At 42.2% G+C, this 22,175-nt stretch overlaps 1 protein-coding gene across 6 annotated transcripts in view; it reads right to left on the reverse strand.

The window, feature by feature from the left end:
• Nucleotides 1–22,175, reverse strand: part of PASD1 (PAS domain containing repressor 1) — a 101,115-nt gene that overhangs the window by 23,698 nt on the left and 55,242 nt on the right. For 3 of the 6 annotated variants that reach the window (XM_065077831.1, XM_065077827.1, XM_065077829.1), the window contains exons 2-8: nt 7,718–7,809; nt 6,176–6,232; nt 4,620–4,774; nt 3,972–4,063; nt 2,042–2,131; nt 829–949; nt 7–120 (exon numbers count right to left, since the gene is read on the reverse strand). In XM_065077831.1, the coding sequence (XP_064933903.1) occupies nt 7–120; nt 829–949; nt 2,042–2,131; nt 3,972–4,063; nt 4,620–4,774; nt 6,176–6,207 (604 nt within the window). In that variant the 5' untranslated portion in view covers nt 6,208–6,232; nt 7,718–7,809. Of the gene's footprint in view, nt 1–6; nt 121–828; nt 950–2,041; nt 2,132–3,971; nt 4,064–4,619; nt 4,775–6,175; nt 6,233–7,717; nt 7,810–22,175 lie in introns of those variants that run through there. The other 3 variants (XM_065077830.1, XM_065077833.1, XM_065077832.1) reach the window with 3 other exon arrangements.

Raw genomic sequence — 22,175 nt, forward strand, 5'->3', positions numbered from 1 at the left:
ACTTACCATGAGTAAAATATTTAAAATCCACTACAAATTTCACATATTCATACATCAGGGGTTCATTTGGATCTAAGTTGCCTCTTGCTAAATGGCAGCAAAACTCTATTTGTTTTTCTGCTGAAATGAAAGAGAGTGAGACAAATGCAATGTTACCAGAAATCTACACTTTAGCACACTCCATATATCAAATCTATCTACATGTTTATACTAGCCCTGCTGCTGTGGTGTCTGAGCACAACCTGCTGGGGATGCTCTTGATTCCTGTAAGTAACTGTTGGTTAGGAAGATGCTGCTGCCCGCTCTGGTGCTGGGGATGTTTTCTGGGGGAAAGGGACATATTGGGGGTGGGACAGCAGCCAGAGGCAGAGAACTGGATGGAGTGTTCAGATAGGAAGGCTGTTGCTTAGATCACACGTAGGGTTTCTCAGGTGCCTTGAGACATGCAAGCTTCCTAAGGAACAAAGACTCTGCCAAAACCCTTGGGGATTTTTTCCTACACTTTTCCTTCCCCCAGGCCCCTCACACCTTTCACAGGCTCAGACCAGCATTCTGCCCTGGGAAAAACATCTAGTGAGGGCGACTTCACTGTCCTGTGATGCAAAGCAGAGAGTAAAACCCAGTCTGTTCAAATCAAAGACCAAGCACTAGCAGCACGTAGGAACATTATTAGACAATGTGCTGCATTAAAACCCAGAAATATTAACCGCGGCAAAACAGAAGTGTCAGGCAGGAGAATTAAATAGCTGGAGAGTCCTGTGCATGCTCCCCCAGGAGCTGTTTGCCTTTGGCAAACTTCCCTGACCGCCAGACACGAACAAAGCTTACCATTTAGGAAATCAGCTGCAACAGGATCTGTCATGAGCACATGTGGAGAAAGGAGCTTGTACACCTCGCTCTGCTCCCGCTCAGGCAGAAAGTTTAATATATTTTGGTCCACCAAATCTGACTGATACAAAAGAATGCTTTGTCATGTTCAGCAGTACAACCCGACACAACCACTCGCCTTTTCACCCCACAGCAGAGCACGGACGCTGCTGGTTTGGCACAGATGTTTAAGACAAGGGACCCCAGTCAATCTGCAATTGGATCTAGGGCAGAATACAACCCTTAGATGATTTTACCATGGGGTTGCTATCTTTTTGCAAAAGGTTGAATGGGTCCCAGAGGTTACCCTTCAGCTCGGCCAGATGCAAGCTGGAGAAGAAACCCTGGTACTACAGGAATACAACATGATGAAAAATATTGTATCAGAATGAAAATGTGAAACATTTCCCTTTGGAAGCACAAGATAAAAGTGGGAGAGCTCCTCCTCATATCCTCTATTTGTCTTCTAGGCTGAACATCTGGCAAAATCAGCTTGACCTGCAAGTGTTTCAGTGCTGATAAACCCACACATTCTGACTAAATGGGTTCTACCAAAACATCAGCACATATTTGTTTCTTTGCACACCAGGACATTCAGCCAGGACAACTGTGTGCTCAAGTTTGCCATCATATACCATAGCATCCTTAATACCTCATGCTTGGCACTAGATAAAAATAAAAAAACACTTTTGAGGGGCCAGCAGAAATTTCTTCACCCAACAGCTAACTGATTTCTAGAAATTCTCCCAGAAAACTCTGAGGCCACATTCTTGTTACTAAAGGCCACGGGCTCAAAGTAGAAAAACCCAACATCATTAGAAGATCAGAGATTCAGCCCATGAAATAATCTTTACAACATGCACAGATTTCACAAGCATAAGATTTTCCATATACCTGATGGGACAAACACCACCCAGAACCTCCTGCAGATGTGCAGTCAAGGGGTGAGCTACAAGTACAGTGAGTTTGCATAGGTTTTTTTAGCTAACTCACAGACCCCAGGAGTGAATCTGTTATTCACAGGAGCCTGAGAAAGTCCCTAAGAGTTTGTAGATTTATCCCCTACCAAGAGTTGCCTCTATGGTTGGACAAAACCAAGCCCCAGCCCTGCAGTGATGGGGCTGCGTTAAGGCAGAGGAATGATTCTTCAACATATTGCGTTGTCAGAACTTACCGGTAAATGTCCAAGCAGAGACGAGACACTATCAGATACGTAAATAATAATCCCATCAGTGGTAAGAGCAATGAGAAAGCCATCTAGTGCCTAATGATAAAAGGCAGGCAAAAAAATAATAATAATAAAAAAAATTATGTAAGGGAACTTAAAATGTAATAGGTTAATTTATTCTTTGGTGATGCTTTTAACAGCCTAAAACTAACATAAATAAATTACAAAATAATATTTCAATGTAGAAAAATAAATATTACACATGCTGTCTAATTCAACATTCTTCTTATATTCTTATTTGCTTATTAATATTAAATTGTTTCATATTTTTCACTCAGTGAGTATTTATTTAACATAAAGCAAGACAGTGGTGGTTAAAATTTCTACACCCACGCAATCCTAGTGACTTCAGTCACTTCATTATGTGTTCTGAATTACACAATAGTTAACCAATTCTGTGTGTAAGGAAATGTTAGATAGCATCACGGCAAACCCAGCATTGTGGATGGATGGGTGGGTGGATGGATAAGGAGAAACGGAAAAATTATACAATGCTGTATTTTTAGCAATTTCTGGACAATATAGACAAGATCTAAAGCCTTATTTATTTTGCTTAAAGCACTCATTTGTTAGGCTAGTGACACAACAATTTTAAAATTTGCTTTGTTTCTCCTTTCTTATTCACAATGATTTCTGTCCTGGAGTTTAAGTTCTCTGTCCCTTTTATGTCACTGCATGTGATTTCCTCTTTGGGGGTGCTCCCTATTCTTCACAACATCTTCTTGTACTATTGATCCAGTGTCTATCCTTATTCTTCTCTAACACTTACCAAGGCCTGAGAGGTTTAATCTCTGGTCAGCAGTGTGGACAAAGCCAACTGTTCCAAAAATGCTGTGAGGCTGCTCTGCAGCTTAGCTACAGGGAGCCAGAGATGCAGCATTCACCACATCCCTCACAGCCAGTTATTCCCCACCTCACTGTCATATTCTGCCTTTGCTGAAAATATGCTCTAACCAGAAAAAAAACATGGATTTTGAAGTAAACTGGTTAACAGTCTAATGTAGTCTAGCAAGCCATCAGTTATTAAAGGGCTGTCTTCCCCCTGCCACTTCTAAGGGGGGAATTTGTTTCGATTCAGCTGGAACAAACTAGCTTGTTTGGTGAGAGAAATTCCCAGAAAGAATGAACAGACTTTTCCAGGGAGGTGAGTCATGACATCCTGACAAAAAGGAGTAACTAAGACGCTGTAGCACCTCCCAGCTTATCCCAGCATACACCCTTATTTTGGTGGGGCAAGGAGCACCAGCTGCCCACGCAGGGTAGGAGATGTCCTCGCCAGAGGAAAATGCAGCACAAACCAAAAGCCGCATCCTTAAAAAAGGCTCACAGGGTGTCTCTAGATCAGCTAAGCATTTCAGAGGTGAGAGTACCAGAGTGGTTCTCCTGAGTGCACTTAAAGGCAACCTGAGCAAAAGATACAGCATTCACATCACAGGTACAGCACTGCGCAGCTCGCAGCAGAAAAGGCAGCAAAGTAAATGCTGCCTGGCTAATGGGATGTGGGAGGAAGAGAGTTCCTCTGCTTTTTTCAGGTCCTTTCAACTTTTTGCCAAAACTGCTAGCTCTAGCAGCTCTTCTGAGAAGAGCAGTTCTCCTTTTCCTCTCTCACCAGGCCAAATCTGTGCCAAATTAGTCTTCATTCCTAAAATAAAGGCTGTTTATCTTTAAGGAGAAGCGTTCATATTTTCAGTTCTGTGTCTGCAAAGCATTTAGCACAACATGGGTCTCTGTCAGGTTTGTATTATATGTGCCAGCAGAGCATAAATTATTAACATTAACATTGGGACCTACAGGTAAAAAGGAAAAGTACGTCTCTGAACTACTTCACTGAACTGATTACTTCTCACTAATCTATGCAGCTTTAATTTCTTCTTACCTCTAACATCAACTGGGTGAACTCCTCGTTGCTAAGAAATGAAGGCTTCCAGTCTTGTCTAATCTCACAGGCTTCTGTCTGTGCTGTGATTTCTTAAAGAGAAAACATCAAAAAGGGAATGTGACTCATGCTAGTTGGACTTTTTTTCATTTTCAAGTAACACTAGATTTCTTTTAAGAGGTTTTCAGAGGAATCATCCTCAGATCATTCTCCACACAAAGCCTTCTTGTATGCAACAGTCATTTCCCACGCCATCACGATACAAATGCATTAGAAATCAAGAAAAGGAAGAAGAGACATTTTGAGTAGTCTGAAGATACCCTTCAAAAATTAAGGTCAATGAGCTAATTTCAGAGTAGCTGAGCATGACCGTGAGCAGAGGGTGTGTATGACTCTGGAGCCATTTCAGGAAGGCTCACAGGAGTGCCCAGGCAGCAGGACAGGCTGCACCCAACCATGCCCTGCCCCAGGAGACCTGGGAACATGGCACAGAAACCCTTTTCCCCCATTTTTTTGCACTGCATGCTGTTCCTCAGCTCTTCCTCCCCCATGTTCTGTTTGATAGCATACAAAGCGGGCCAGGGGATGGGGAGGGCAGTGAGAGCAGAGTCAGTGCCTTCGATGGGAGCAGACAGTGCCCCTCAGTACCTTTCTGTTTCTGTAAGAAGTCGATGGTCCTCTGCAGTATTGTGGACTTGTCCATCTTGAGAGGGTGGCCATGGCCCTGCAGCATTGTGCAAAGCTCTTTAATGAGGACATTGAACTGGTCTCTCCTCTTCTTCTCAGATTTGTTGCGTGATGCCCTGAGTGACAGAAACATAAATGCCACTGAATAAAATGAAGAATGTACAGCTTGACCCAAGGAAAGGTAAATGGCCCTGGCTCAACAAAGCACTTCAGACACAAGAATCTAAACTTTGCTGGGACTGCTCATTTGTTTAAAATTAAGCTTGGGTGTAAATGCCTTGCTGGTGCCTAGAGACTTGCAGCAGGACTGAGCTCACTGTTAGCAAGACGAATCTGGAGGTAACAAATAGGATTAACATTCATTTGAGCCAAACCACATCCCTGTGTACATTTCAGCAGCAGTTCCCATTGTTTCAAAGGCCATGATAATGAGGTGAAGGTGTTATGGGTGAAATTTTTACAGTACGAGAAAGAAGTCCTTGCATCTACATGCTCATGTTTTTCCCACCTCATTTTTAAGAACTTTTGTTTTGCAGTAAGCAGACGCACGAAATCCAAAGGACACCTTACTCCCTGACTGGTACTTGCAAAAGTACCTTATAGAGAGACAATACCGTGCAGAGACAACACAACTGCAAAATGAAGTCAAGCACATGCTCATGTATGTGGTTTTGAAAATCTGCTGCTATGATATATAAAACTGGGAATGTTAAGAGTCTGGCTGCAGAAACCACAGAATAGTTTCCAGCTTTCTCTAATATAATTCAAGAATGTTTTATTAGGGTTTTCCTCTCCCTTAAAAACAATAAAGGAGAAAGCAAATCTATTCAATTTTTTCCAAAATGATCTTTCCAGTGCTCATATCTGAAAAAACACTATTTTCATACAACCTTTTCCAGTAGTAATTAATTTTCTTTACAAGTATGTTCATGATTATATGTGCTTCCTGTGATCTAGACCGAGGGTGGTATGCAGAAAGCATTTCCATTCACATTCAGCTTGGCATTTAAAGGTTCTCAGATCCAGCATTTACATTCACAGCCATCTCTGTTTCGGCACTTGTGTACAATGACTAATTACAACTGAGCCAAAATGCTTCTCTGAAATGAAACTAACTCATGCCTGTGCTAAAGCAGGACTGCTCTTTAAGTTTCACAGGGAACTCCACAGGTGGGCAGCACTGCATGATGCCAGTAAAATCACAGGTCAGGAGTCCTGCATCAAGATAATAAATAGCCATGGGCTACCACAAGATTCTGAGGGCATGACAATGTAATTTAAGGACTGCTCAGCAGATTAACCCATTGTAGGCGTGGTCAAACACACTATAAGAGGCTGGAAAACAGTGACTTAATTATGCTGTTTGTGGTGCACTATACACAGCCTGTAAATGGCATGAGGGTTTTGCCTCTGACATCAGTGGTCCCAAGTGCTTTTTCAAGTATCAGACAACACGACATTTAGAATTCTCCCTCGAGAGAGCTTCCACTCCCAGTGCTCTCTGCATTCCTTCATACCTCTTTGCCCTGTCCTTCTCATCTTCATCCATCAGTTCGTTTACACAGCACAGGGCTCTGGAAGGAAAAGACAGAAGTACTTACTGAGATATACTCCATGATCTTGTTGGGGATGTCAGAATATGGAGCTCACTGCTTTGTACTTTATGATCTCCTGGATGTTTCAATCTTCCCTTTCCCAAACTCCACTCTTGTTATGTAGTTTCTTGCTTGTTCTGTCAACTAGTGAGGCTTGAGAAGTGAAACCACTGCTATATGCCGCAACATACAGCTACAACAAGCGTGACTTTAGAGGGAAAGAGCTAAGAGCCAGCAGCCCCACAGCCTGCCTTTGTGCTCCACTCACCACAGGATGGGGAACTCTGCCCAAGCACTGAACTCTGCATAGGAATCAGCATCTCCCCTGCAAATCTGAGAGCCGATTTGACCCTGAAGTCTGTATCAGGCAGCACTGCGCCTGGTCCTGTTTTGGAAAACCAAACAGGCTGCTGGTTGATTTCAAGCATGGCAATGCTTGAAAAGCATCTGAGATTTTTTTTTCACAGTGAAAGGGTAGAGGAGGAAGAAGAAAACTGTGCTAATTCCCCAAAGGATTAGTATTAGGCAACAGCGGGGTACTATCAGGACATCTAAGGGATGATATGATACACAGGCTCATCCAAAGCACCCTGCAGTTGATGACTGCTGCTTGCACTGGTGGACTTCCACCACATTATCTGAGCTGGGATTTACACCCAAGACTTTAAGTTAAAAATCCCTGACCTGGCACTAACCAGTGAAGAGAAGGGAATGTGACCTCTCTTCCCTGGGTTCTGCATGTCCCTGCACCAGAACAGTCATTGTGGGCTGCTGCCTTTATCTTAACAGTTCCTGCAGCACAGGTAAGGAGAACAGTTGGTAACAACTCCCAGTAAGGACAGAGTATTGTCAAATCCTGTGAAATTATGGAAAATTCAACACAAGGGTAACTTCTTCACTAGTGACTTGCTTTCTGTGACTCAGACAGGCTAAGTCCAAGGGGTGGGCAGCCAGGCAGGTGCAGGCAAGGCAGCTGCCATCACCCCATGTCATGTCAGCCGGGTCAGCTCTGCTGGGTTGCACCCACCTCAGACACCTCCAAAGAGGAGATCGCACCCGTCCCTGGCATCAGCACCCATCTCTCTCCATCTCTAGTGAGCACTTTCACTGGCAAAACCCTCCCAGACCATCCAGCACTCAAGGAACATTTTTCAATGGGTACATCCAAAAGTTTCTCCCTGCTTTGAGACTACTCCAAGCTTGAACAACTTGGTGGCTATAGAAATAACATGAAATAAAAACACCCACAACTGATAACAAGTCAAAGATGCTGCTCACAGTAAAACCTACAAAAATTGACTCTTTCTTTCCCGCTCCAGGGCAAGGATTTCCCTCCCTGTAGATGACCTTGGCAGAAGAAACTGCATGATTTCTTTTGTCCCAAAATATGAATGTGCTCCCTGGAGAGGGGAGTGGTTGTCACTGCCTGAGTCACCGAAAGCTACAAGACAAATTAGAAATTACCTGTTCTATTCCTCAGATTCATCAGTCCAGACTGACGGAGTGGGATTAACACTTCTTATCACCATGTAAATAGAGACGGAGAAAAATTAATCCTGGAAGGAAAAGTAAATGCATTTAAAACACAGTTGTAGGCAAGATTTATCCTACAGAGCAGTAATCACTTTGAGCTGAAAAAGTCTACCACCATGAATGAGAAACATGCTCAAGTATAACTGCTAAAAGCTCAGCAAAGCCTCCAGGAACAGGAGTTGGATCATGTTTTGAAGGTCCTGGCTCTGTGTGTAACACCTGTGGCTGCAGAAGCAGCTTGGGAAGGCCAACAGGACCTCTCATGTTCCAAAAGCCATGTGGGCCAGCAGAGTGGAGGAATGGCCCAACTAGCTTGGGGTCACAGAGAATTGACTGGAGTCCTTCCAAAGTATGGCAGTTTACCTGGCATGTGTGCTATGAAAACCGGTGAGTACGGTCCACACTTCATCCACCCAGTCTTGCAACCACAAACCTCCTTCAAGATGAATATGATTACTTAAAGTCAGCACAAGCCACAACAGCCCACCTGATGGATTTAAGTCCTCCCACCAAGATTTGCTACTTACGGGACACACGCATCTCCTTTTTGTTTGCGATTTCAGTGGTTACTAATGAACAACCTGAGCTCATGACTGTTCCCACAACACAGTGCCCATCTCTCTGTTACTGCTGAAATTTATTTGGCTTCAGATGAGCCTCATCCTCAGGAAGGATACAGACACAACCAGGCTGGCGTGACTGACAGTAATATCTTTAACAAGAGGCAGATACCAGGCTTCCAAATTTAACAAGCTTTTTATGCTCTTGAAGTGACCTCGCTGCTTTAAGCCCAGGTTCATGCCTGTTTCTCCTGTTACCACTGGTTCCAGCATCAGCTCAAGATTCAAAAAACTGCTGCCACTACCAAGGTTTACATACTTGTAACCATGGCGAACAAGCAAACATATCCCACATTTTTGATCATCTGAAGAACTAGCAAGAGCTTGTTCGTTTCTCCAAATAGCCAAAACACCTCAAAGGGAAGAAAACACAAGAAGGTGGCTGAAAGAAACACTGTAAGAGACACACATCAGGCACACATGCTGGCAAGGGCAGCTGGGATGGGGTAGGGGTTGACAGTGTGGGGCTGCCGCTAAACACCATGAGCAACACAGGCCCCTACCAGTGGTACCCTGAGAGTGCTTTGCAGGGGAGGCTTATGTGAGTAACGTGAGACAATGAGCCAAATTCCTGCTTATTGCAGCTAAATGACCTTATGTCAGTTCATTTGCTCAAAATTATCGGTTCTGATAAAGCATAATACAGTGGTTGTAAATGTCATATGGAAGTTACCCGCAACAGGCTTGAACCTCCTCATATAAGTACAGGAGTAACATATAAAATATCTAATGTGGCAAGTGATTCAGTAAAAAATTGCAGTGGGGATGAAGTGAGCATTCTCATTTTGAAACATACAGTTCCAGGGAAAATCCCACACAACTCCCGATATACCCAGTGAAGCCACAACTGAAAACAACAGCTACATGACGAGTTTAAACATGGTGGATCTGCTATGCTTCTCTTCTCACGGTCATTGTACACTGGTCAAGTTACAAGTTATTAACCTAGCTCAGAAGGAGGGTATGACCTTATTTGTTACCCTATTGAGCTATCATAGAACTGAGATGCTTATCTAAGTCACCACGGCTCATCGGTCAGTGCTGTCTTATCAAAATCATACAGTTGCTTCTCCTCTAGAAGAATGACTTGTACAGAAGTTTTGCTAACTTGTAATAATTTAGGAGATACGTAGGTAGAAAGAAAATACTTTTCAAAGCAATGGGTTAAATTCTAAAAAATGCCTGTGAATACACAAACAGATCTATCACAACTTTTCAGGAAAAATTTCTTCCACGCGGACTTAAGTATGCGAACATTCAGCCAAACAAAAGGATTCTTCCCGAGCTTTGAGTGCAAAGCTTTATGCAGAAACCTTCACGCTGCCTCCCCCATAGGTTCTCTAACAACTCAAAGCTCCCAAGAAACCTGACAGATTTTCTGCCTTGTACGTGTGGTTGCCCTTCCAGCCAGTTTGAACAGTGGTAAATTAAGGGAAGCTGTTTGGTCACTGAGAGAGACAACATTGTTGTTAATGATCACCGAGTCTCAACTGGGAAATGAAGCCCAGATTCTCCAGTAGCACCATCACATCCCGCGGCTGCAGGGCTGGTGTGAGCTGCAAGGGGCAGAGGAATGAGGCTTCCCGGTCAGCGCCAGTGGGACACCAAGTGACAGACATCCTTGGTCAACTCTGAGGCTACAACAGAATAAATGGCCAGAAAGGACTCCACAGGCCCAAACACACAGAGAGGCTTTTTGCACGATGCAGCAGGATGGTGAGCTGCAAAACGTCTTAGTAGAAGACACCTAAGGACAAAATATTCTTAACCGGATTAAGCACTTCAGGACTACATTTAGCTAAGTGCTTTTTGTCTTGTTATGAGCCAGAGCTAAATATAGTAACCAAAATACTTAAGAATAGTTTTATAACAGTTGTAGACACTCCTCAGCAAGATAAGGCACTTAGCACTACTGACAGCAGTATGTCTGCATGTTAAGAATATTTTAAATAGCTCCAGATAGAATGTCTTTGACCTTAACTGTATAACCAGAGGGATCAAAATTTATTTATTGCCTCCTGAAAATCCTCTCATGCAACACTTGAAGAGAAGGATTCCTCAAATCTATCGGCAGGTAAAGAGAGGACAATTGTCAGTGCGGCTGGCATTGTTTTTCACCCCATCTACAACAGGTGAGCATCAGCTTTCTCACAAAGAAATGCACATCCATCATTGCTTAATGTCCTCTGTAAAGGGAAAAGATTTTTCTTCCCTTGTACAGGGAGTCTCAAAAAACACTCACAGCATTTTAAGGACAAGTTATATTTTAGGCTTTTCAAATATCGCAGTATTTGAAGTTGCTTCCAGGGCTACAGAAAGGGTAAGGTAGTATGACAGCCTTAACAAGACAAATGGACTTCTCAGACACACAGATAATAGATAAAGCACTATTCCATGCTATCTGCAATATTATGGCACATTTTTTACTGCTAAAGGAATATGAGAGAGAATTTGCTTAAAATCCTTTGTTTTGTAGAACTGCCCGGCTTTAGGAGCTATCTGAACCTGCAAACTTTTGACTAAAGAAAACGTTTATTTATTGGCTTGCTGCAAATTGTCAAAATATTAACATTACTTTAGGATCACTCTTAATGGAACGTCACATTAGTAAGAATCATGTCCTGAAACCAATAGTTGCCATTAATGCTTCATTATAGCTTTATTTTTAACTATTTGGCAAGGCAAAGATCACTCTATGAGTGCAACACTGCACATTTCTTTGTGATCAGCAGCAAATAAAGCTTTCATCGATCACCTAAAAAGGGTCCCTGAACCCAGGTAATTTGATTGCTTTTCCCACCTTTATCAACTGGTCTAATTAAAAATATCTCCTATGCATAAAAATTTCATTGTGCTTGTATTTATTTTCATAAAATTTTGCATTTGAGTAACACATGGCAGATAGGGAGTCTTCAAATGTATACCACAGAAAGTATTTTAATTATCGAAATGTGCTGTGCTAATAATTTCCACAAATTTTACATGCAACGAATTCAGCAGAGAGCCCTCAATTACAACATGCAGCACTTTGTGGCACAATGCAGTCATAAATACGAGAGTTAATGCATTCCCTGGCAATACGATTTATATGTCAACACGCTAATGTTTCATTCTTCTTGAGGGAACAGGAGGGCATAGCTGTGGTTGACAGCTAAGGAGCTGATTTAATTTTTAAAAGGCAGAATTTAACCTTTTCAGTAAAGCGCTACTGATTCAATTATAAGATGCTAATGTAAATGACATTTGGAAAACCAAACAGGGCTGTTTAGCACAAGAAGTGATCACCATGAAGCACCAGAGCCCTGCTGCCTGTCCTGTGCCACCCACTGCCGAGCCACCCATCATACAGAGCCCGGAGGAAAGCCAGGGCAGCGGCTCTCACAGCCCTCTGCTGCAAAGGTCTTTCTGTTTTACTGTGCAGACTGCAGTGACAAACCTACCCACCCTGGGACAAGTGTTTCCGGACAGGCTTTGTCCCAGCACTTCAGCAACAGGAGCAGCAGCTGCTCTGTCCCGCTACCGCATCACCCTCTGCTGGAGTCCCCACCTGGCACTGCCTCACAGCTCAGGGTGAAGCACGACATGGAAATGCAAAGACTAAAGCAGATGTGGCAAAGGAGCTGCATCTCTGCATTATTTGACCTGCTTGCTTTTTTTTTCCCTCCTGCTTGCATTTTAGCCTCTCCTTTTCTTGCCATGCCTTGCCTCACCTTCTGTTCTTCACTCTTTCCTGCTCTTCTTTCACTTATCCCTCTTGCTTAACATCCATTGGTTTGCAATTCAGAGAACTGGATCTTTCTTGAATGCGGTTCTTCTCCATTTTGTTGCTTGTTATGTTATCTGCCTTCATATTTTCATTGTTTTTTCCTCTCTGTGTTCTTCACTTTCCTCTTCTCAAAAGAGAAATAAAAATGTTATAATGATCACTGAATTGACCGTCAATCAGCCATTTAACTGCGGGAACTCTTGGCTTGCCCAGGTCTGAAGCATACAGGACTGCAAAATTCTATTTAGAAATTATGCTGGTGGGGATCAGAGAGAGTCTTCAACATGATCAGCTCACACACCACTGTGGTCCAGGCCCAGGAGCACCGGGTCCTGCCCTGTTGATAGCTCCTAATTCCAGATTCAGACCCTTTTCCTCTTTCAGTTCTGCTGTAGCTGTGCAGCTCCATCCTTTACAGCATCCTTTACACCACCTGCATCTCCACGGCAGGGGGCTGAGGGAAATGGTCCCATGCAACACGCTCATCTCTGGCGGCAGACACACACCGTCCCTCTGGGGCGTACCAAGGCAGGGTGACATGCCATGACTGTACCTGCATTTTCACACAGCATCTTTGTTTACCGGAATATGGGAAATGGTGGTGAATTAGCTGAAGGAACCAAATATCCTGTGTCCTCTTTTGTTAACCTGTCAGAAGTGGGCTATTTGTGCCACTGTTGTAACTATTGCACCCCAATGTGCTCACTTACCTACAGCACACTAGCCCCTGGTTTATCAAGCTCTAAATTTAGCTTGTTACCTGTGACAGGTTTATGACTACATTCATTACAGCAGTAACAGCTTCAGACAGAAGCTAAGAGGTGCCCAAAGAAAATGGATTATAGAAAACAATTACACCATGAAAAAGGCTGTATCAGAACACGGTGATTCACACAGAAATTAAGCAAAAGATACAGGGAGGAACAATGGCAGTGTGCTCTTCATGTTTTGTTTGGGAGGTTTTTCGTTTTGTTTGGGGTTTTGTTTTGTTTTGTTTTATTTTTAACCAGGATATGCCATTCTGACAAAAGAAAGGGAAAAAAAGATTAAAACTGAACAGACACTTGAAAAGATGATTACTGGAACAGTTTGTTCTCTAGGATTTTTGTCAGATCCTGGAGAAAATAACTGGCCAAGTTTGTTCTGTTCCAGCAAATTACTGAACCTTTCAGGGTAAAGACACAACATTTTAGAATATTACTTAAATGTCTCCAGGGTTTCTGTAACAAGAAGGGCATGCATTAAATTAATTCTATCAATTTGTCTAATAGCCCCTTAAAATTCTCAAAACATGGCAAAAGGCAGAACTGCTGATTCACAACCTGAGGTAGCACAAAACTGTATTTCTACTGGCACAAGCAGGCTAGGATAAAAATGCATATAAAAATAATATTTCTTCTGCAGTCTTGGATGAATACTTATGTTCATTTGTAGCTGTTCAATTGCTACAGGAAAGGCAGATGTGTGTTGTAGTATGTAATAATTGTATGTAACCTGTAAACAACTCTTTAGCACATTTGACTCAGTCAGACATAGAGCCAAAGAACCCTCAAAAAATAACAGTTTTCCCTCGTGTAGGATGGGAGCAAAGGCACTCGTCTGCAGTTAATCCTTCAGCAGAAATTGGGACGTGTGCTTTCGTGGGATTATTTCCAGGAAAGGCACATAGAGCTAAAGAGAATACAGCAATATTGAAACCTAAGAGTCAGAAGTCTTTTGAACAGAATGTTCTCCAAAATTTTCATCAAATACAGTAGCTCTGCTGCTGCTTATGGCTGATCCTGATGGTGCAAATGCATGTGTGTAGGTGGGTACATAGACATACATATATAAACACACATTTTATTTCAGAGCAATTTGCAAAAAGATACCAAGAGCAATTTCTACCCAGGAAAGCAATGATGATGTTCAGGATGACTCCTGCACCGCTCCCCTCCTGATGCGGAGGTTAAGGAACCATTCCTGCTGGGTGCAGTGAGGGGAAGGTGAGCAGAGCTCCTTCTCTCACACCTCAGGCCACCTTCTGTCATACTCACTTCTCTGGCAAACCACAAAGGATGGGGTGCGTGTGGGAAAGGTAACCCAGTAAATTTCAGCAATGAAACAAGCAAACAAACAAACCAACCCAAAGCTATCTATTCTGCAGCTTAAACAATACAGACAACATCTGATCACAAACCCACTGCTGAAATTCTGGATAATTCAGAGTTTCATTCAAATAGTATCAACACTATCAGAGCAAAGTGGCAAGGAACATTTTTAAGAGAGATCAGCACTCTCTGCTAGCTTGACAGCAGCTTGCATCAACTGCATTTAAGGCATTAAGTGAGGTCGGGGATCCTTTCTTCGGTTACGGATTTTGTTTTGTCAACTATGTAGATACTAGGACAAACATGTCAAAGCTGTCTTTCTCAATGTGTTACCCTGAAATCCCTCTTCTAATTCCTCTTCCCTTCTACTTACTATGGGTGAAAGCCATTCCAATCAGTCAGCTACCTAAAGTCTATGTGTCATTAAACTACCTACTTTTGTGCCTTATGCTCTCCCTGTGCACTGAATCAATGTAATCATTAGACAAAGGAAACCAGCTATCTAATTAAACTAAATACCTTCTACTCTGTTTTTCTTAGCAAAAGAACAACCCCAGCAACTACCAGTTCATTGAAAGGGGCAATAGTAGCATTCATGTCCTTAGCTGTTCTCTTTTTCTTCTCAACACATTTTTTGCTTTGTTTCTTCTTTGCCTTTCCCAGTCTTGTATATAAAACGCATTTCAGATACTTGAGAACAGTACAGACGAGGAGATGAGCACTTCTGCTTTGTGTTTGCTTGTGCTGGAACTTGAACTCCTAATGCAGAAATAAACAAAAAGCCTGAGGGCTGTTTGCCTTGCACTGTAAAAGCCGGGGCCTTCAGCTGGGTCAGGAGTGGGTCCTCGGTGGTTCCAGGACCATGCTCCCAAACTGCTCTGCTCCAGAGAGCAGAAAAATGCTGTGTATGACTTGGCTTCAAAGTCCACCTGCTCACAGGTTGCAGGACCAGCAGATGGTGGGGGTTATTTGTGGACTGGAGGATTTTCTTTCAAGCTTGAACATCTGTCTACGTACAGTACTCCACTGGCCACTGCCCTGCAAATGTGCCTCAGCTCACACCAAAGCCTGACACAAACCACAGTCCATCCTGGAGTCAGGATGCACCTGTGCAAGGGATGTGCACTCCTGTCACCTGTGAAAGCAAGAAGAGTCTGCCAGCTCCCTAGCCTGCTTAATGAAAGGAGCCTGACACTATCAGGACATTTCCATTGCATGAACAGATGTTTAGCATAGCTGAGCTGCACTTGCCCAGCAGGCCTGCCCCTTTCCAGCATTCACACATTGACTGCGTGTGACACAAACCAGGCTCCTGGAAGCGCATGGCTTGCTACACCTGCGCTGTCCTGTCCACACTCGGAGCTACAGCCCCGGATCCCCTCTCCAAGAAATGGAAACTCCTCTGCTGCTGTTGGGCAACACACGGGAAGGCAGCTGGCTGGGCTGGATGCTGTACAGCCTGCAGGTAGCTGTCTATACTTGACTCTGTCATTCCTGCACTTCCTTAAATCTGCTTGGTCCTCTACACTGCCCAGGGAGACCTTCGACAGGTAAGGCAGGAGGTCTTGGAAGTCTGGTTCTTGTTCAGCATCCTTTGATTTGTGCTGAACAGCATCTACTTTTCTGATGCTTTGCAAGCAGCTTACTGCCATCCCTTCACTCCTCCAATGCTTGTGTGTCAGGAAGACTTGGTGCACTCCATAAGTGAGGAAACAGGCACACGTTTTACTTCCATCTCTTTTTACGAGTGTCTCAGTTGTGGGAAACTGAATTTGAAATAATAAATGCAGTTACAGCCTAATTTTCAGTAATGGTGAAACCCAGCATAAGGACCTACAAACAATACACATTTTGGAAAAGCTTGACCTAAATCATTGACCCAATATCACGCAGCAGAGTTAAGAAGTGAATCCAGATGTCCTCATGATTAGCTCTGTCTATTGGCATTCAGTCAATTCTTCCCTCCTAAAATAAGCTTCCTGAAGCACCTAAGACTATAGTCTTAGAACTCCCTTAAATACACAGCACTGGTAAGAGCTGATTTTCAAACAAAAGAGGGGAAAAAAAACCCAGTTTGTTATTTCTTCCTTAAGTGATCATTGACTGATCAATGAAATGGCAGCTCAGAGTAATTTGATCTCAAATTTCTCTCTATAGATTAAATAAAAAAAAAGAAAGATTCTTCTCCCTTTCCAAACAACATGAAGAAAAAAAGTTCTACCTCAGTAATCCTAGAGCTGAGTAATTTAATCTGCTCTCTGTTGCAATCTGTTTTCCATGTGTATCACCAGCTTGGAATTTCTGGTACTCAATACATAAGGAAGCTGTTCAAAAATAAAGGAAATACTATGACAAAAGGATTAGAGATAGGTATGAACTAGATTGAAAGTCTCCTTATACCAGATGAGAATTCAGCTCCTGATCCAGAATTCAACTTCTTGATTACAATCCAAATTTTGAACCCAAAGACTGCCTCACCTCTGGTTCAGAGACAGAAGAAATGAGAAAACAGGTTGAGAAGACTTGCAGTGGTATTTGCAGCACAAGCGAAACAGCACTAGCTGTCTGAACCGTTAAACTGCCCTAGAGAATAGAATGTTTCAGCTGGACTACAGTGCTCATCTAGTCCAACTGCCTGACCAATTCAGGGATGACCAAAAGTTAAAGTGCATTATTAAGGGCTTTGTTCAAATGTCTCTTAAACACTGACAGGTTTGGGGCATCGACCACCTCTCTAGGAACTCTGTTCCAGTGTTTGACCACCCTCTCAGTAAAGAAATGCTTTCCCATGTCCAGACTATGTAAAAGACCTGTGAGAAAATTATAAAGAGCTTTAGTAGTTAAAATTCAAAGTCTCCCATGCAAGCTTACTTAGAGTTTTATCTACTTATCCATTAAATGAATATCAAAGGATTCACTGCAGCTGAGCTAACTGACCTCATTTTACATATCTGGCTTCACACGTCCAAGTTCAAGCATAAAAAACTTCTTTATCCTCTTGGTATGTTTAATTCTGGAGCATTCCAGGTATAATGTGCACATAAGTCAAAAGGAATTTAAACAAAGCCCTCACATTTCAAAATTTGTCTCATCCTCATTTGGCTCCTAGAATTTCAGCTGCTTTCCTTAAATGATCTGCTCACAGCTGCTCTCCAGCTGAGCCGCGTTCATGCCCCACTGACCTTACTGCTGCCATCTCTGTAATCTTGCAGTTGAGAATAACCAGCAACGCACCCAGTCCCTGTGCGCGTCAAGAGCCTTTCAAGAAAGAGGAGGCAGAAAAGAACCAGCCTTTATATTACAGGAAAAAGAAGGATTTCAGAGAAAAACGTTTGTTTGACTAAAGTGAGTAATGGGAGCTGCACGTCAGAAGTGCCCCAGTCCAGCTCCCTCGGGCAATGGGAACTGGAGGCATCAGCATCTTGCAGGATTATACTCTACAACGGCAGCTGGCAGATATTTTTCTAAGAGAGAGCACAGCAGCATCATTCACACTCATTTGATTCTATTTGCTGCTGTTCCTATTCAAACTTGGCTAATCCGATCAAGTTATTTCTTGGCCGGTGCCTTAAAGCTGGATAAATAAACACCTTTCATAAGGTCTGAGCCCACTTGTTTCAGGTGTATGATTAAGGGCTAGACCTGAGCATTACTGTGAGAAAAATCATCTCATTACTCAGAATTTCCAAAATCACTCACGGTTGTCTTGAAGTGGCACTTTTCCATCCAGTGTTTTACTTCCTGGATTACAAATATATAATACGGTTGCAAAGGGTCCCAAACACCAAACACACATTTGTGTTTCAGCTGCCCTAAAACCCAGGCCTTTGAGCTGAGAATAGCTCATAATGGCAACAGTTAGACACCATGATGCAATATTTTCTGTGGCTACCAGACCTTCTCCACAGATGTCTCTTCTTGTTTACTATGAAGAATACAGATGATAAATATGGTCAGCAAATGCATTTTGGACAAAGTCATGCTTATTTGTAGTATTTGCATTAAAGTAATATGAGAAGACTTAGGCACCAGAAAAGATGTTGTTCCAAGTGTAATTTCCATCAATGTTACAACAAGGATGGATTTGAGTTATTGAAGCTTAATTTTTTTTGAAGAAGAAGAATTACTGCCACTTACGTTACTGGTGTTGTTAATAACTGTTTCTTTTTCATTCTATAAAACACCCCCCCCCCCCACACACACACACACTTCTCTTTCTCTTCTGTGAAGCGCTTCGAACTTCACATCCAATATTCTCTTTTGCACTATCTTGCCCACCTCACATCTCAACCAGCTCCTCAAAAGATAGTTATTTGTTTTGAAAGCTTCAGCAATAAAAGAATATTTAAATAATTAATTGCAATCATATTGATCATTCTGCATGGTACTACCGATATCCACTAGACGTATAATGAGAAAGCAAAACTTGCCTTCAGAAAGACAAACATCAACAGATCTCTCTCTCTTATATATTTCATTATCTTTTTTAGGCTGCAAATATGTCAGTCACTGGAACACTTTCATACTAGGTCATTATCGTTACACATTTACGCACAAAGACCCAAGACTTCATTCTATCATAGATAAGATATTCACACGCATCCTTTATTTCTCCTTGCAGTTTATGTGCATGGATGGCTGGATAATCAGGCATAATAACAAAATATGACTCAGCACGACTGATTGTCCATTTTGCTTTGGGGATTCTCTTGCAGGTTTTTTTTTAACTATTTGAGAACAAAAAATATGCATCCCTACTAGATAATGTTCACGTAAAAAAGATTTCAGTAAACACAGAGACATGGGGAAAGGGAACAGATCAAAGAGCAACAGTTCTGCTACCTTGCCCTCAAAGAGGCGCAGGGCTGCAGAGCCACGGTCCCTCATCACCCGCTGCAGCACGGACACATGGGGACCTCTCACTGATGGCAGAGGAAGGATGAGAGACAGAGAACTAGTCATGTCCCAGAAGGATGGGCATCCCTGAAACTAAGGACAGATGTCCCTGAAATTAAGGATATATGGGTTTTTCTGGACATCTAAATGCTGTCTATAGATTACAATTGTGCATGCAGGCAGAACATTTTAAAACATGCTTTATTTCACACCTGCAATGGCCCAGTACTAAGAATCCTCGTTGTATGAGCCAAATCCAAGACTCCAATACATCCAGTAAATTAAATAAACGGGTCTATCTCTCTCAAAGGATAAATCTTCTCTACTAGATAGCTAATGCCAACAGCAATGGATACTGCTGTTCTGCTGAGCAATCCTGGCTGTATGGATGTGGCTGACGAGGACAGCAGATCTGTACCTATAGATATCTGTAGTCACTGGTTTTCAAGTAAGAGGCTGGGCCAGCTGAACAAGCTGCAGTGTGTGATCACTTCTTACCTAGGACAGAGTGAAAAGAGCATGGAAAAGCTTGGCCCTTCATTTAGCTAGATCTATGTTCATGTCTCTTTTTTTAACCATCTGTGTCATCCTTGAGTGAAAACAATGGGATTCATTTGTGCTTTCCAGAATGAGGGTAAACATGAATATATTACCTAGAGCCTTCCTGACCAAATCACATTAAACAATATATCCAGATACTAACAATATTCATACTGTACACAACAAAATTACGCTGGCTGAGAAAATACATATTAAAAGCAGCTGATGGAAAGAACCATACTGTAATGTTGATGCATAAGAAACACGTGGGTATAAAGGGAGCTTGTTTCTGTGATAATCTAACTATGCAATACCACCAAGGCCAGCAAGATCCCTGACGAACATTTACGCAGTAGCATGAAGCCAGCAGCAGAAGTTAAAAATGCCCATGACCTTTAGCTGACAGTCCCAGTTTCCTCAGAATTTCACACCGTGTTTGAGAGGCAATTATCATCTGTGCTCCAAACATCCTTCTTTCATGCACTGCTTTTGTGCAAGTCTCCTAAAAATCAGGATCAAAATATACAATAGTTTAGCCAAAACTCAAGCAGGGAAAGCACTCAATTAGGCAGAGAGAAAAAGCTAACTTTCTCCTTCTTTTTCTTCCTCCTATCAGCTCTTCTGCAAAAGATCAGTGATAAAATTCCTGCCTGCTTCACTGAAATCAGTACTACCTTGATCCTGATTTAACATTAAATTTCCTTCCAATTTAATTAAGTTTTGTTTTCAGCAAATAAAAAGTGCAAAACAAACAAGAAATTGAAGCCATGTCCTTAATTATTGCTTATGTACAGCCAACACTTGGAAGAGTCAGCGAAGTTATCATGTAGCAATTCCATGACAGGGGCACAGAGCACCTAGTCCTGGCTCAACTCCCAGCCACAGGCCAGGCTTATGACCAAATCTTGGCTTTGGGTGGGCAAGTGCAAAACCAAGGCAGAGGATGGGGCTTTTGGTGCTCAGGCTGTCAAACCCCTACTGAAGCCAGAACTAATTCTTGTGCTGTGATCATGTCACAGTAGCAAAATTTACATCTTTTTGCTCATCCTGTGGACAAACATTGTAAACCAGGATGAAGCTGGCCATGTTTATTAGGGTTAAGCATGGCAGGCTCTCTTCAGAGTGAGTCCCTGGTTACGATCAATGCTGTCACAAAAAGTAATGCAAAGTACCTAAGCTGCCTTCTTCCACACTAAGGTTTAAATGAATAAGAAATCAAGTACAGTGCCACAAAATGTTTCTCTTCAGCCTCAGAAGCTTGTTTACAATTGCCGTAGTAGCTGAATTGCTGAATGAAATATTTACAACTATTCATGCAATCAAACTCATTTTCCTTAGGAAATAACTGATTAGGTATCTCACATCTGTTCCTGACAATGATTTTAGCCTGTGCTGATCCACATCTAGACCTGACATGAATGTTAACGTTTTAGAAACAGTCATCCTTAATAGGAGGGTGATGACAGCCTATCCGGGTCTGGTGGTGATTGACTGTGATTGGGACGTTCTGTATCTACAGGTGAAGGATGACACAATCAGCCCACAATTTTCTCTAACCTTATGACCTAGGGCTTATGAAGCCTGGCAGGAGACAGAAGTTAGAGCAGAGCTTGATGTAGAATTATCTTGAGAATTATCTTTCTATCCCTGTCAAAAGTTTTTAATATCTCAGAGATGTTTGTTTGCTCTATGCAGAGCAGCAATCCTGCTCCACCAGACTCCAACATTGCACGTCATCCTTCCAGCAATGTTTCCCCATCAGGGCTCTCTGACTGAAGCCACTGCAAGTGTTGTAAGGCTGGGAGGAAAATCAGCTGTTAGTAAAGCTGATTGATACAATTCCCTAATAAAACGTGATGCTCATGTCAGATACAAAAATAAATTCCACATTTTTGCTCAAAAAATAGCTGTATTATGGGTAAAGGGTCAATACCAATGCACTCTTAGACAGATAAACTGAATGTTTAGATAATCTGATTTAATTCATACAACAATTCTCTTTTCCACAGGAAATTTATCACAAGAACTTACAAAAAAAAAAAGCAGGAAAAAGCAGTGTTTGTTGAAGTGTCTTCAAACTCAATATTCTTCACTAGTGCACAGAGCAATGGAGAAATCTTTGTCCCTCTCAGGTCAACTGCAAAGCTCTTCAACACTGTGACAAGGATGCCAATGATGAAGGGAATGATCTGTATTACTGCTCTTTCTGGTAAGGTGCATCCTTTGAGATAACAGTGCTTCCTAAGTTCTGACAAGAGCAGCTAGGTCAGAAGAAAACTTTTAGCATCACCTATAATCACCATAGATTTTACTTCAAGGTCAAGGAAACAAATAAAAACAACTGAAGAAAATGAATATTTGCCTGCAAAGGACCTTCTAGAGCTTTAAATCAAATATGAACAAAGTCCATATAAGAGTCTGAACAGTAATCTCTTGAACAGTCAGGAATGCCTCATAAAAGTAGATTTCAAACACAA

Source organism: Columba livia, chromosome 12 (assembly GCF_036013475.1).
Source record: "Columba livia isolate bColLiv1 breed racing homer chromosome 12, bColLiv1.pat.W.v2, whole genome shotgun sequence".
NCBI classification, from domain to species: Eukaryota; Metazoa; Chordata; class Aves; order Columbiformes; family Columbidae; genus Columba; species Columba livia.